The sequence below is a fragment of the Monodelphis domestica genome, chromosome 6, assembly GCF_027887165.1.
Source record: "Monodelphis domestica isolate mMonDom1 chromosome 6, mMonDom1.pri, whole genome shotgun sequence".
NCBI lineage: Eukaryota > Metazoa > Chordata > Mammalia > Didelphimorphia > Didelphidae > Monodelphis > Monodelphis domestica.
Window position 1 is genome coordinate 267,158,019 of NC_077232.1, and position 14,617 is coordinate 267,172,635.

At 36.5% G+C, this 14,617-nt stretch overlaps 1 protein-coding gene across 1 annotated transcript in view; it reads left to right on the forward strand.

Annotated features, from left to right (window-relative positions):
• Positions 1–2,306: 2,306 nt before the first annotated feature.
• Positions 2,307–14,617, forward strand: part of SLC10A6 (solute carrier family 10 member 6) — a 34,209-nt gene continuing 21,898 nt past the window's right edge. Inside the window, exons 1-3 of the mRNA XM_001370871.4 lie at positions 2,307–3,057; positions 8,601–8,719; positions 10,398–10,486. Coding sequence (XP_001370908.1) covers positions 2,678–3,057; positions 8,601–8,719; positions 10,398–10,486 — 588 coding nt within the window. The 5' untranslated portion in view covers positions 2,307–2,677. The remainder of the gene's footprint in view (positions 3,058–8,600; positions 8,720–10,397; positions 10,487–14,617) is intronic.

The following is a 14,617-nucleotide window of genomic DNA, read 5'->3' on the forward strand; positions in this document are numbered from 1 at the left end:
GTTATTTCTGACATTTGCTAATCATATGACTTTAGGCAAGTAATTTCTTTGTAAATTGATTGTTATCTATGTGCCATTGGAAAAATTACAACACAGTTTTCTTATTTGCAAAATTAAGAAGGACCTCAGTTTCCTCATCTGTAAAATTAGGGACTACTTTTGTCAGTCCCTATTGAAACACCAGTCTAAGGTTTCTTCCACTTTTAAGTCTAGAAGACTATGATCATTTAAAAAACTCAAACTCCTCCTCGGAGTTGTCCTAAAGTGCCTCTGTAACTAATTCTAGTATTCTCGGAATTATTGTGCAAGCATGACCTTGGAAATCTTAAAGTGCTGTTTACATAAGTACAAATACCATTGTTTATTAATAATACAGTAAAGATAATTTTTAAATCTTAAAAATTCTGATCAACACAAAACCCAGCTGTGATTCTAGATAATTGTTGCTGAAACAGGTTACCCACTCTGTGATACAGAGGTGTTGGACTCGGCGTGCAGTCTGAGATGCTTTGTTTGGATGGTCAAGGATGGAATTTGTTTTGCTTAACTATGCATATTTGTTGCAAGGGTTTTGGTTTTTCTTTCAAAAGGAAAATAAATGGGGGTGGGGGTGGGGGAGAAGGTCAGAGGGAGAAAATGTGAATTGTTGTTGTTTGAAAAAATAAACCTTGGATAGTCTCAGATGTTGTGTCCTTCCTTTCTCCCCAAAGGGGAATCATGTAACTCTGGGAAGAATGACCCTTTCCCAACCCAGGCCCACTGCTGCCATATGCTTGAGCTTTGGCCTCTGGCTGCCACTACCTTTCTTTACTTGATTAAACTGACTGAACCTTGATTTGAGGTTGGACATTTGGAGGTAATATTGTGATTTCAAGAGGTCAGGAGGTCTTGGGTCTCTCAGTTCATGTACTTGAAACAACTCAAATGAACTCACTGCATTCCTTGACACCTGGGTCAAAAGAGAACCGCGGATAGGGTCAAACAAGGGAGGGAAGAAGTCTCTGGCCCCAGAAACAATTATAATTGTTAGACTTAACATCTCTGGGCCTCAGTTTCTTCCCCTGTAAAACTAGAGATTATCTTTGTCAATCCCTATTGAAACAAGAAGATGTCCAAGGTTTCTTCCAGTTTTAAATCTAGAAGCCTAGGATAATTAAAAAACCCAAACTCCTCCTAGGAGTTGTCCTTAACAAAAAGGTGTGTCTGTCTCTGGCTAAACTTTGCTCCATAAACACAAAACCTTCTGCTGCCAGGGAGGAAGGGTGTGGTAATTACATTTGGAAGATGAGTTTCACAGCACCACATTTTTCCTGATCTGTTTTCAAACTGATGCCTTGCTAAAATATGAATGTAAGTCCCTGGAGGGGGACCCATCCTTTTAGATATTTTCCAAACTCTTGGTTGAAAGTGTTTATTACATTCCAGCAAAATGCCATAGTGGAGAAAGACTAGACTTGGAGTCAGGAAGTCTTGAGTTCAAATTCAGATTCAAATACTTCACCCAGCTATCTGGGTGAATCACTGTGCACTAATTTCCTCATTTGTAAAATGAGAATAATAACATCTGCCTCTTAGAGCTGTTGTGGATATAACTTTAGAGAATATTTATAAAATGCTCTGCAAACCTTACAGTTCTATAAAAACCTACGAATAACAATTACAGTTTAATGATGTAAATTGCCACTGTTTTCTTAAAACAGGATTTATTCTACAAAGGAGAGACATTTCCTTTTTTAATATTCTGAGCCAAAACATCCCCCCATATTTTGTAAAATGGAACTACATACATTTTATTATTACATAATACTGAATTACCACAGGCATCAGACCATTGTCCTTAGTTGCTCTCTTTCATAACATTCTTGAATACAAATTATAGAAAACCAAAAGATTCTGGCTGAGATTGAAAATTCTCTGCTGCCTTGAAAATAACTTTCACTTGCACTGTTGAATTAGTCTTATTTTTATTGGTATCTTGATTTTACATTTCTTTCATTATTAAATATGACTCTCCCTTACTTGAGTTTGTAAAGAACCTCAGTGTAATGAAACCTAAGGAAGCTCAATTGTAATGAAAAAGAATGAGAAGAAAAGCAATTCTGAGAAACCCATTAGCATAAGCCCTGGCAGCATGTGTTATCCCAGTCTTCATCTTCCAAAAGCTGGCATGACTGTTGGGTGTGGTTTTGGCAGTTTCCTTCATATTTTCCAAAGTTCATTTTCCATGCAAAAAAATGTTCATCCTGGTCTCTCTGAAACAGCTTTAAAAGTGGGCGGAATTATGAACTGGAGGCTGACCTGCTTTTCCAGAACACAACTCAGTACAATGCTAACAGCATGACTAAGTCATTCCGTGACACAATGACTCTTTTTACTACTTGCTTACATGATGTTTCGCTTATTTTTGACAGGGAGAACTCAACAGAAACTTACTTTCTTTTTTCCCCCACTTGATTATAATTATTTTCATAATTGCCCTCGTGAAGAAATTGATCAGATTGAGATGACACTGTATGTGCTGCACACTGTGTGTCACTACTAACCAGTAGTTACAGGATTGCCATTCCATGACTGGCTATTGGGTTATTCATCCAGCTTTCTGAAATGTTTTAGGATGAACCTGTTCCATCATCGGTCAAAGCTGTTCATAAGACTTTGAAATAAGACTCATGAAAAGATGAAGATGGTAAACTGTTCCAGCAGCTTAGCATGCCCTCACAACTTGACAGAGGAGAAGATGGAAAGAGGTTTGGAGAATCATGGGAACCTGGAGCTTATTTTCATGGTGGTTTTGGCTGTAATGATGGCACTGGTGATGTTTTCTCTGGGCTGTACTGTAGACATCAAGAAGCTATGGTTGCATATCAGGAGACCCTGGGGGATTGCTGTGGGTCTACTCTGCCAGTATGGGCTGATGCCTTTCATAGCCTACCTCTTGGCCATTAGCTTTTCTTTGCCACCAATTCAAGCCATTGCTGTTCTTATCCTGGGGTGCAGCCCTGGGGGGACAATCTCTAATATTTTCACTTACTGGGTTGATGGAGACATGGACCTCAGGTAAGTCTACACTCTTGCTTATATTTTAACACAAATTTTTGGTTCCCAGTGTTAAACCAGGGAATTAAAATTTCATTTTTAATTTAATTTTCATTTCATTTCTTTCTTTTTGTTTTTATTTATTTATATTAATTAATTAATTTTATTTTAATTAACCTGAGCCAATATATATGATATATTTCATAATATTATAGAATATATAACATTCCACAAGACTGGATTATTAATATTAATATCCCATGATATATTATATGTGATATATTATGTAACAATATAATAGAATATATAATGTGATATTATAGAATATTATGTGACATTACACAATAATATAGAATATATTAATTATATTATAATTATATGTTAATCATAATATATTAGAAAATATAGAATATAATATTTCATAATAATATATTATATATGCAACATGTATAATAGAATTTAATGTTCCATAATATTATTATATCATATAAAATATTTCATAATATTATAGGATATATATTGTGTATGTGTGTTCAAGGCAACTAAAATTTTTAAAATTAGGTACAATGAAAAAAAAGCCATTATAATGTTAGAAAAAAAAAGTCATCTCTTGTAAGAAAGCAAAAGAAAGAAAACAAAAACCAGTTTAGTAAAACTAAGCAACACAGTAACTGAGTCTGATGATAAATGCAGTGTGTCACACCCAGAGTTCTCCAACTCTGCAAAAATGAGAGGGACTTTCACTTGCTTTGTTTTTAAAAATTTTCTTTTTTAAGTTGACATCTGTTTTCTTACTTTCCCACCCTTCCCTGCTCTATCAATTGACTGGAAAAGAAAGGAAAAAACAAAACCTTTGCAACAAAATATGAATAGTCAAACAAAACACATTTCTGCATTTATTGAATCTAAAAATATATTTCTCTTTATGCATCCCAAATCCATTACCTCTTTGTCAGAAGGTGGTGATCTGCTTCATCGTTGGTTCTCTGGAGTCATGGTTGACTATTTCATTGATTGATATTCTTAAGACTCTCAAAGTTTTTACAATGTTGTTTTCGGCTCAATTATTTTGTTTTTTCTTCCACTTCATTCTGCATGTTTGTTTTACTTTTATGTATCTAGGTGAAGTAAATGCTATATACACCTTGGTTATGTACTCTAACCAGTTCAGATCACTTACAGAATGGTAACTGAAAAATGTCAGTCATTGAGTATTTGTTGAGAAACTACTGGCATATAGCTATTTCCTTTCCAATTGCAAACCTCCCATAAAATGTTCATTTGAAGGCTTTGAGGATATCTGCTTTATATTACCAGGTGATTTGGGGGTAAAATTTCCAGCTCAAATTGAAGGTCTCTTTATATACAAGATTCCTCTCCTGTTGGCTTGCTGACCCTTGAAATCCCATAGTTCCTTGTACTTAAGTCAAACAAGGACCTTCTTTCAGTTTTCCCTTCTCTTGAGCATGAATAATTTTGAGAAACTGAGACTTCCTTCTTATTGATCTTGGGCAAATTACTTAACTTCATCTATAAAATGAGTGGGCTAGACTAGACTTCTAAGCTTCCCTTCAGCTCTAAATCTATGATGTTTCTTCATCATTTACATCTGATAAGTTTCTCCTATTTTTTATAGATAATATATTTGGTGTTTGGAAAGGGAGAGAGTTCGATGCAATTGAGGTGGCAGAGATGGAAAAAGAAAAGGGACATCTGCTATGAGGAAGTGAGAAGGATGAGGGGAAAACCAAAAGGATAGGTAAGGGCATTGACAATTCTTTGATTAGTTACATACAAAAAAAATTTACTTCTTATTTTTTTAAAAAAGGACCAAACCGGGTTCAAAAGAGTTGTCCAATGCTTAGAGTTCTTATAACATTAATAAATCAATGTTCTGATTTTGCTGGAAGATGATAAGGCTTAGGTGTTAGCCAGAGGTTAACCATTTGGCCACAAGTGTGGTTGTGGCATGTATTGATCAGATACCAATGATGGATTATGAATGAGCTTTTGCCACATGAACCTAGTGATTAGTATACATGGTCATGTGGCAATGACCACTGGTTAGCAGAGTCAGAGAAACGATTCATATCTTATCACTAAGCCTCGAAATTTAACTAGTTGCCATCAACATTGTATTTTACTTATTTCTGTTCAAAAATAGTTGCTCTTTAACATATAGAAAGTATAACAAATATTCGTGAGTGAGTGTTTTACTTACGACATGATCATTCCTTACATTTTACTATAAATCCTGGGTCTTAAAAGTTTCTGTGGGAAAGTCATCATCTGTCTTTTGGGACCATTTTGGGTCATTGCTTTTCATCTTAGTTAATACCTTTTAGTGTCTTTACACTATTTTAGCATAATGTTGCTGGATCTCACCATGTCATTTTTCCCCACTTATAGTTTGGGCACAATCATGAACCTTTTGCTAATATAAATGGACTCTTATTATGTTGGAGTCCCTTTTAACAAAAATTCCACTATGATTAAACAGTCTAGCTGCCTGGTTGACTGCATTCTCTGATGTTTATGCAATACTGGAATTTCTTGTCAGAGATATTAAGTAACCTCTGACTTCTCACACTCTTCACAGAAGTTCATTGTATAGTTTTTCTATCCATATTAATTTATAACTACATTGGGGTTATCCAATCTTATCTAAATATTAAAAAGGAACATTTAAAGGCAAATGCTTGAATAATTGATTTAATAATCATTTCAAGTTATATTCATGTAGTTGTTTTTGAATAATTGGTCTAATTGAAAGCCCATACAATTCCCCTCCCAAATCATGATTTTTTCTATTCAGTAAATTTATTCTGCTTTTCAAACCAAAGAGAGGGAGGGAACTTTATTGGGTCATGCTAATGTAGATCCTTTGCCCTGTTGGAAGTTAGAAATTGAAAAAAAGCATTAAATGGAGGTGATCTTCGTCGGAAGTCCAGAGGGAAGGAGAAATGGAGAACCAAGGTGTATAGTCTGGTCAGAGATGCAAGAATACATACACAGTGGGGCAGATAGGTGGCTCAGTAGATAGAGACCTAGTCCTGGAGATGGGAGATTCTGGATTCAAATGTGACCTCAGATACTTCCTAGCTGTGTGACCCTGAGCAAGTCACTTAACCCCTTTTTCCCAGCCCTTACCACACTTCTGCCTTGGAACCAATCCTTAGTATTGATTCTAAGACAGAAGGTAAAGTTTTTGTGTTTTTTTAAAATACATGCATAAACCCCTATTACTTATACTTTTGGCTGAAATGAGAAAATGAGCTCCCCTGAATCATCTCTTCCTTATCCTTCACCTTTACTTAGGCATATCACCTTTAGTGTTATTATACTGTGACTCTCTGAGTGATTTGACTCCTTGAGGAAGAATATTAATCATAAATACAATGGCAATAACTACTACTATGAAAAACTGTCAAAAAATAAAGTCTAGCAGAAATCAGAATCCTGAGAACAGAATAAGGTGCATCATCATCCCATTATCTCGTCTGCTTCTAGAGTTGTTCCAAAGATGATTTCAGCTTATGCCATAAGATAAACCAGCAAATCCCAATACTTTTGTTCAGTTACAAAAAGCTTTATTAATTATTAATCCATAGAAGAGTAAACATAAAAAATAATCATAATGGGTGTTCTTGGATGAGCCTGACCTGGGCAAGTCTCCTAGAAGTTTAGGTTTGATACTGGAACAAAATGAGATACTTGTTGGTCATTGAATAGTTAACAAAAGGAGTCATTGCTATAGCAGCAGAAAGAGATTCAACAGAACTTTAGTTCATCCAGGTGAGTGAAACCTCTGGCCTGAATCGCCCATTGTGTTCCACAACAGAGAGGTACTGAAGCTACTTGTAGCTGCTTAATATGTCTGGAGGATGCTCTTAACACTTTTAAAATCGAAAATGACCCTTCAATTCTAAGACAAAAAAGCAGCAAGGGCTAAGCAACACAGGGGTTGAGTGACTTACCCAGGATTGCACAGCTAGGTATTATCTGAAACCAGATTTGAACCCAGGTCCTCCTGACTCCAGGGTTGGCACATGGTCCACTATGATACTTAGCTGTTCCCTTTAATACATCTTAAGGAACATCAATTTTATTAGCATAGGACCAGGGGTTAGGAAAGTGCTCTGACCACAATAGGATATGGTGGTTCTTCATCTTTTTGCTGGATTGTTCCTATCTGAAATTCTTTGGAAAACATGAAAAGAATGAGGTGAATAATAATAATAATAATAACATTAATAATAATAATAATAATAATGAAAGGCAGTGTATTATAGTAGCCTAGCTTTAGAAGTCTAACCCTGAATTCTCTTATATTCTGGGTTTCTCTAGTTGATTTTTTAAAATACAAGTAAAGATTTTTACATTCGCCATAGGTTTTATCTGTCTTTCTAGTTTGTCAGGATTTTTTGTTGTTATTGTTCTGACAGTTTTCCCTCATTCATCTCAAACTAGCAATTTTGTTAAAATTTGGTAAACAAATTTGACCTATCTTCATTCATCCAAATCACTGGTACAAACCGTGTTGGATAGTACCAAAGAATCAGCCCTGCATGGCGGCACTGTAGACCTCTCTCCAGATTGACAGTCATTTGTGGATTAAAATACATTCTTTGGTTCTAGTTGTTTAGACAGCCCCAAATTCACCTAAAATGTGTTGCTATCCTTCTCCCCATATCTTCCTCCATTTTGTGCACACTGAAAACATTTCTCAAGTAGTTTGCTGAAATCCAACAAATAATGTTTATTGAATTTCCCTTGTTTGATTACAGAACTGATTTGTTTCCAGTCTGTAATAAAAAAAAAAAAGGTAATGAGTTTAGTCTACTCTGATTTATACCCAGACTTATAACTAGCAATTTTGGAACTTGGGGACAAGTAGTTGGGAACTTGTCCTGGAGACTACATGCCACAATGTAGGAACCCCTGGCCCTGCCTCTTGGGCACTAATATTGCTTCTGAAGAGGTAGGTGGGTAGGATGGGACCTGTGAAGATGTCACTCAAAGTATGTATGTATGTGTAAGTGTGGATGTGCTTCAAAATTATTTTTATCATTATCCCCCAAATATATGATGTTCTCTCTCATGCACCTGCCTTTACTGGTGTCATTTCTTCCACTTAGAATTCTTCTGCCTACTCAAATTGAAGGATGAGCTCTAGGAAGCTTCACTTCTCTAACCAATGCTAACCTCTTCTTTCTTTGAACTTCTTACAGGTAGTGAATTTCAAATTGTTTAGTATTTGTTTCAGGTGTAAATTGTACCCCCTCTAACTAAATTATAAGCTTCTTGAGGGCAGATACCATGTTTTATATTTTTGTATCCTTAACAGTTCTAGTTATATAATGGGTCATCCACAAATAACTGGTTGATCGATTGCCTCATGACAGAGATCCACTTCTAGAACCCTGTTCTAGACCACAAATCTAGCCCTCTGTCCACAATTTGTAATATTCAGAAGAATGTCAGATAATTTATCCACAAGTTATTGAAAACTGAATTTTAATTTTCATCTTGTCCTCTAAGCATCACTTTTATTTTACTTGCAGCATTTGTATGACAACTTGTTCCACAGTAGTTGCCCTCGGAATGATGCCACTTTGCCTTTATATCTACACTCAGTCCTGGGATTTTGAACAGACTCTCACCGTGCCATATAAGACCATAGGTACTGTAATGAGTTTGGGGAGTAAATATCAGCTTTTAGATACATGGAAATTAATTTTACATTCATTTCTCTGGAGAATGGATACAAACTGGAGCTAATTTTGCTCACTTTAAATTTTAAATCATTGGACTGGAAATTTTATTGGACAATTAATGTGTTATTTAATGAATTATTTATTATCTATGTTTAAAAAATGATCATAGTATACTTAAGTCAGATCTCAGCTTCCATAAATTCATTTTCCATCATGACTATCAGCTCAATTCTGATGAGATACAAAAATCCATAATTGCTACCCCCAAAATCTTCCTTTAGCCTTTCTTGTATCTAACAGTCATCCATATTAATAATCACAATATCGTGCAGAATCTTTGAGCTATCTCACCTTGCCTCCTCAAGTGATCAGATCTTAGTAATTCTGTCTCCTCTTGCATTTATCCTTTTCTTTACATTAAATTATAAAGGTTACCATTATAGTTCAGGTCATCATTGCATCTCATTTAGAGTAGTTCTTCCTTGCCTTTGGACAGTCCTCCCCCAACTATCTGTCACAGCTGTCAAATATACTTGTCTATTATGTCCTTGTCATCCCCCTGGTTCAAAACTTCTCAGCCCTGGCATCAAAGGCTCTCCATAACCTGATGCTGACATGTCTTTCCAAACAAATTATTATTTGCAAACTCCATTTTTCAGCCAAAGTGGGTAAGGTTGTCATTTAATCTCTTACCTATGCATCCACACAGGCTACCTGTATCCCATGCTTTATCTCTGACTCTTGAACTTCTTTCTTTTCTTTAAGATTTAAGTTTAGGCATACATCCTTGGTGAAGCGTTCTGATCCTCCTAGGTAGTGCTTCTTCTCCCTCCTCAATTTACTTTGCTTTTGCTTATCTAGACATATTTACTTCCTTTACTTTCGTTTTTGTAATTGTGCCCAACATCTTAAATACTGGAGATATTAAGTAAATGTTTGTGGAATTGAATACTATTTTCTTCATGGACAGATTTTTAAAGTTCACCTGTATTCTGCAAATATCCCTTGATATCATCTATTCCCCACTCACCATCCCTGCACAGAACTCCTTTTATCTTTCTTTCTATCATTTGCTTAGGCCTCTGTTCTCCCCAATGACCTCTCTCTGGAAGCAAGAGATGTGATAGGATCTTCTACCCATTATTATTTGAACAGAACTTTGGAATAAGTTACTGAAACCTTTGGGACTAATTTATTCCAAATTCTATAAGCCAGTCCAATACTATTTATCTTGTGGTTGCTCCAAAAATGTTAAATAATGTTGGTGGTTATGTTTAATAAATATTTGGGAGAACTTAAGCAGAAAAATTAACTTTAAAATAAGATTTTTTAAATTCAGTTTTTCTTATCAGCTATATTGCAATCCTAATCAGTGACCATCTATGAGGTGTGATAGAAAGGGTCTTGGATTGGGAGTCAGAAGATTGGAGTTTCAATATCATATCATCTCTACAGCAGGGAGAGTGGATTCTAATGAGTCTTTCAATCCCTTAAAACTACACTTTAAAATATTCATTTCCTTGGTTATCCTGAAAGAAATGATCTTTTAAAAATTGTTTCATTTATCTAATTGAAATAGAAATCAAAGCGAGAGAGGTCAAGTTTCAGAAAGTGTTTGGTCTGATATATTTTCCATTTCTTCAGGAATTACTCTGTTATGCTTAATTGTACCTGTGGCTTTTGGCATCTTTGTGAATTTCAAGTGGCCGAAACAATCTAAAATCATCCTAAGAGTAAGTTACCCCATTTGTGACTTGGAAGTCTTCAGTATATGATACATGACAGAGATAAAGGAAAAATTATGGTATAGACCAGCTTTTTGGATAAAAGTCCCTAAACTTTTAACTTGCCCAAACAGGAATTATTTGAACTGCAATCAAGCCATTCTTCCTCCCCTCCAAAATAGTGAACTCTTCTTTGGTTTACTACATCAATAAATATTGAGGTATCTAATTGGAAAACTGAGAGACAATTGGGAATTGGTGAAGAGCAAGGACCCTACATTTATTTTTTTTTAATTAAAAAAAAAAACCCTTACTGGAATCAATACTGTGTATTGGTTCCAAGGCAGAAGAGTGGTAAGGGCTAGGCAATGGGGGTTAAGTGACTTGCCCAGGGTCACACAGCTAGGAAGTGTCTAAGGCCAGATTTGAACTTAGAACTTCCCATCTCTAGGCCTGAGCTACCCAGCTGCCCCCTAGCCTACATTTACTTATTTAACTGGAGCCTTCCTAAACCTATAGAAAAACAGTATATCACTACCGTAATTTTCTGTGAGGACATGTAGTAGTCTCTCGGTAACCGAGAATGACGATTGTCTTTGTGCGTTTGCACAAAGACACTTGTGCGTGAAGGAGATTTAAGTGGAAAAGTCGATGCACAGAGACAGTCCCACTCTCTCGGCGTTGGAAGCCTGGGTCCAGTGGCACAAAAGATCGTTACACCTGGAGACTTCCTGAGCTGCACTGGATGGCTGTGTTGTCTTTTGTGCTCCAACCTGCCCTAAGCACTCCACAGTGCTTTGCTGTGTCGCCATCTCAGCCGTTGAACCTTCTTGTTGTAATATCTGAATTTCCTACAGGTGGTGATCTAGTTAGGTGTCCAGTTCAATAGATTTGCCAGTTTTTCCCTGGTTCAGGGATCTTTCTTTAAAGGTCCTTGTTGACCAATGTAGGATGTGGTCTTTAGACTCCTAGACTCCTCCCACTACTGCCAAGCCTTACACTTCAACAGTGATGCTAGACCATTTGGACCAACTCTTGCTGGATGAGTCTAAGATGCAATCTAAGGATGAACTGGAATATTATTTAAAATATGGAATTACTTAGAATATTAAAATGTATATGTACACAATATATGTAAAATATAAATTTATTAAAATGTAAATATATATAAGATATAAAAATGTAATATTTAAATTCTATTCACAGAAAATCCACCCTTACTCCATTTACCTCCATTCTTCTTTCAAATACTGACTGCCTACATTTACAAATTTAGAAACTTAACAAATCATGTTCCTATAATTTATTGTGAAAAGAGAAAATGGTCAAACATTTCCATTAGAGATACTTTCTGCAACCAGGTCTGAGGCCTCTTCCTGCTTGCCCTCCCAGATTTCTAGGTGTAGCCAGGGGAGAATCCTGACCAAATGTGTCCACAGCTCATCGAAAAGAATATCAGAATGAGATGTTTCTCCACAGTTGCAGAATCAAAGGTTAGAAACAGATGAAAATGAGAAAAAGTGATTAGAGAATGACCTTTCCCTCCAACTCACCAGTCCAGTGGAATTTATAACAGTTTATAGTTTTGCAACTCACAATCTTTCTTCATACTTCTATCTCTGTCTCTTCTCCAGGATCATGATCTCAGTTCTGGCCTCTGGCTGTTTCACTTTGCAGGCACCTCAGCTTTGGGGGAGTCACTCTTCCTGGTCTTGGCACTTTCCCCATCCATTGGCCTCTTTGTCTGATCACTTTCTTGGCTACATGGACATCAAAATCCAAAGAGGAAAGAGGAAAAGAAGTAACCCTCTTTCTTATAGTTGTTTTTCTCCTTTTCTTCTAAGCAAGAAGGACCAATCTCACTTCTGGTGGCTTGGCTCCAATTCTGTAGAAACGTATTGGGCTCTTTGTTCTTCAAAAACACAGTAAGGAAGCACCTGCTACAAATATAATATCCAAAATGATCTCCAGACTAAAAGGTCAAACTGTAATTTCAGTTGGCTCAAACACGTACCTGAAAAATATTCAATGCAGATTTTGAAGACTGTCATAGTGACAATGTCAGTATTCTGAATTTGCTGAGACTGATCTCTGTTGTTGATTATTGTTACATTACAGTTACTGTTGATGTAGCAGTCCACCCCCTAGCTATGGGCAAGGGGAACAGTTGGTATGTGCAGATTGCCTTAAAAGAGCATGCTCAGTCTTGAGCATGCTCAGTATTGCACATGGCTGGGAAGGCCTCTGACCCTTGACCCCAGCTTCTCCCAGGTTAGGCGGGAAAACAGGTTTCTTTGTTCTCCCCTGGTTAAGAGAAACCACACCTATGCCTTGTCATTAACCAATGAGAATCATCCCTATGTACTGTGTATATTTGCATATCAAAAACTATATTTAGCCCAGCAAGCTCCGCCTTCTCTCTCTCTTCTCTTTCAGGCTAGCTGATGGCTGTCCTTGCAGGAGCTTGGCCTCTGGCCAAGCTCCATCTCTAATCTTTCTCTATTCATCTCTCTGACCTGTGTGGTATGGATCTTTGGACTGGTAAAAGCCTTCGGAATGGTCCTTTGATCAGAGTTTGGCTGTGGCTCATTGATAATTAATAAAGACTCATTCTGACCACCTCATATCTCTAATTGGACTCCGTCATCCCCCTCGTGGGATCCAAAACTTCTATCCTGTCTCTATCTTCCTACCTTGTGGCTTCTCTCCCCTCTGAGAGAGCCACAGTTACTCTCCTCACTCCTTTGACATCTTTCTGCCTTCTAGGTTCAAAATGGTGCTGGTAAAGTTTGATAATTGATCTAAGGGTTAGGAGAGAAGATTGGGAATGGAATGCATTCAAATATTTCTAAATTTATTCTACATTATTAACAACATCTTAAGTCTAGACAATTAACAAAGAAATAAATTAATCCCTAATTTGTAGCAACTTCTTAAGTAGGTTAGAGCTGCCTCCACCATACCAGTGCCTAGGTTCCACATGTAGAGACTCCTGCTTCATTTAGAACTAGCACTCCAACTTTAGTGTGGGATATAGGAGCTTGTGTATAGAGACAAAATCCAGTTAATAGTTCATATTGTTTTGTTGACAGGATTGTTGATATGGAGAGTGTCTCTGCCTGTCTCTCAAGATCCTAGCTTTCTATATGTCAAAAAAGCTGAATCAGAATTTTTTTTGGAAAAGTAGAACCCCAGAAAGTTGATAGAGTTGCTTTTCAAAGCTATGTCTAAGATGGCTCTGAATTTTAGTATAAAGTAAAAATGTCTCCACGAGGCTTTGAATCAACTTAACTGCTAATCTGGCTAAAAGTCATCCAGAAAAGTTTTAGGCCATTGGTAACTGGACTGAATTTATATATGGGATTTTGGAATTGAAATTGAAAGGAATTTTGAGAAAGCCCTGCCATATTTGTGGGATGATCTCCACTTTCTGGCTATAGTTTCCGGACTAAGCTATGGACAGGAATGTTGCTTACGTTAGCTCTTCTACTGGCTAGGCATCTTTGCTTTTCTATTTCAGTCTTCCATGCCCCTTTACTTAAGAGGCTTCTTGGAAGTGTCTGTTGGACTGCTGACCCAGTGGCTCCCATGGGCTGATAACAATCCTGGGATATAGATGCTATTGTTAACCTCATTTTGTGCTGAGGCACAGAGTGACTTGCCAAGGATCACATAGCTAGTAAATGTCTGAGGATGTATCTGAACTCAGGGCTGTTGTGAGGAACATAAATAAGATAAATAGATTTATAAGATAAATAATAAGATAAAAATTTAAAGCACTTTGAAAACTTTAAAACCCTACTGAAGTGCCAACTATTATTATTAACTGTGAAAAAATATCTCTTTAATTATAGTTCATCATTTTTTTTCAGGAAGTGTATGGTGTATTTCATCTTCATTCTCTTGGACTCGTTAACTGTCATTGTTTTTATCAGAGACCTAAAGTTTCTATAATGTTGTAATTTCTCTTCCTAATTCAGTTCACTTTGCTCTTCATCATTTCACAAAGCTGTTCCCATTTTCTGCTGAAATTATTCATTTTATTATTTCAGGCAAAAGAACATTTGATCATATTCATATACCACAATTTATTTAGCTATTTCCCAATAAGAGAACACCCCCTTTATACATACAAGGTAC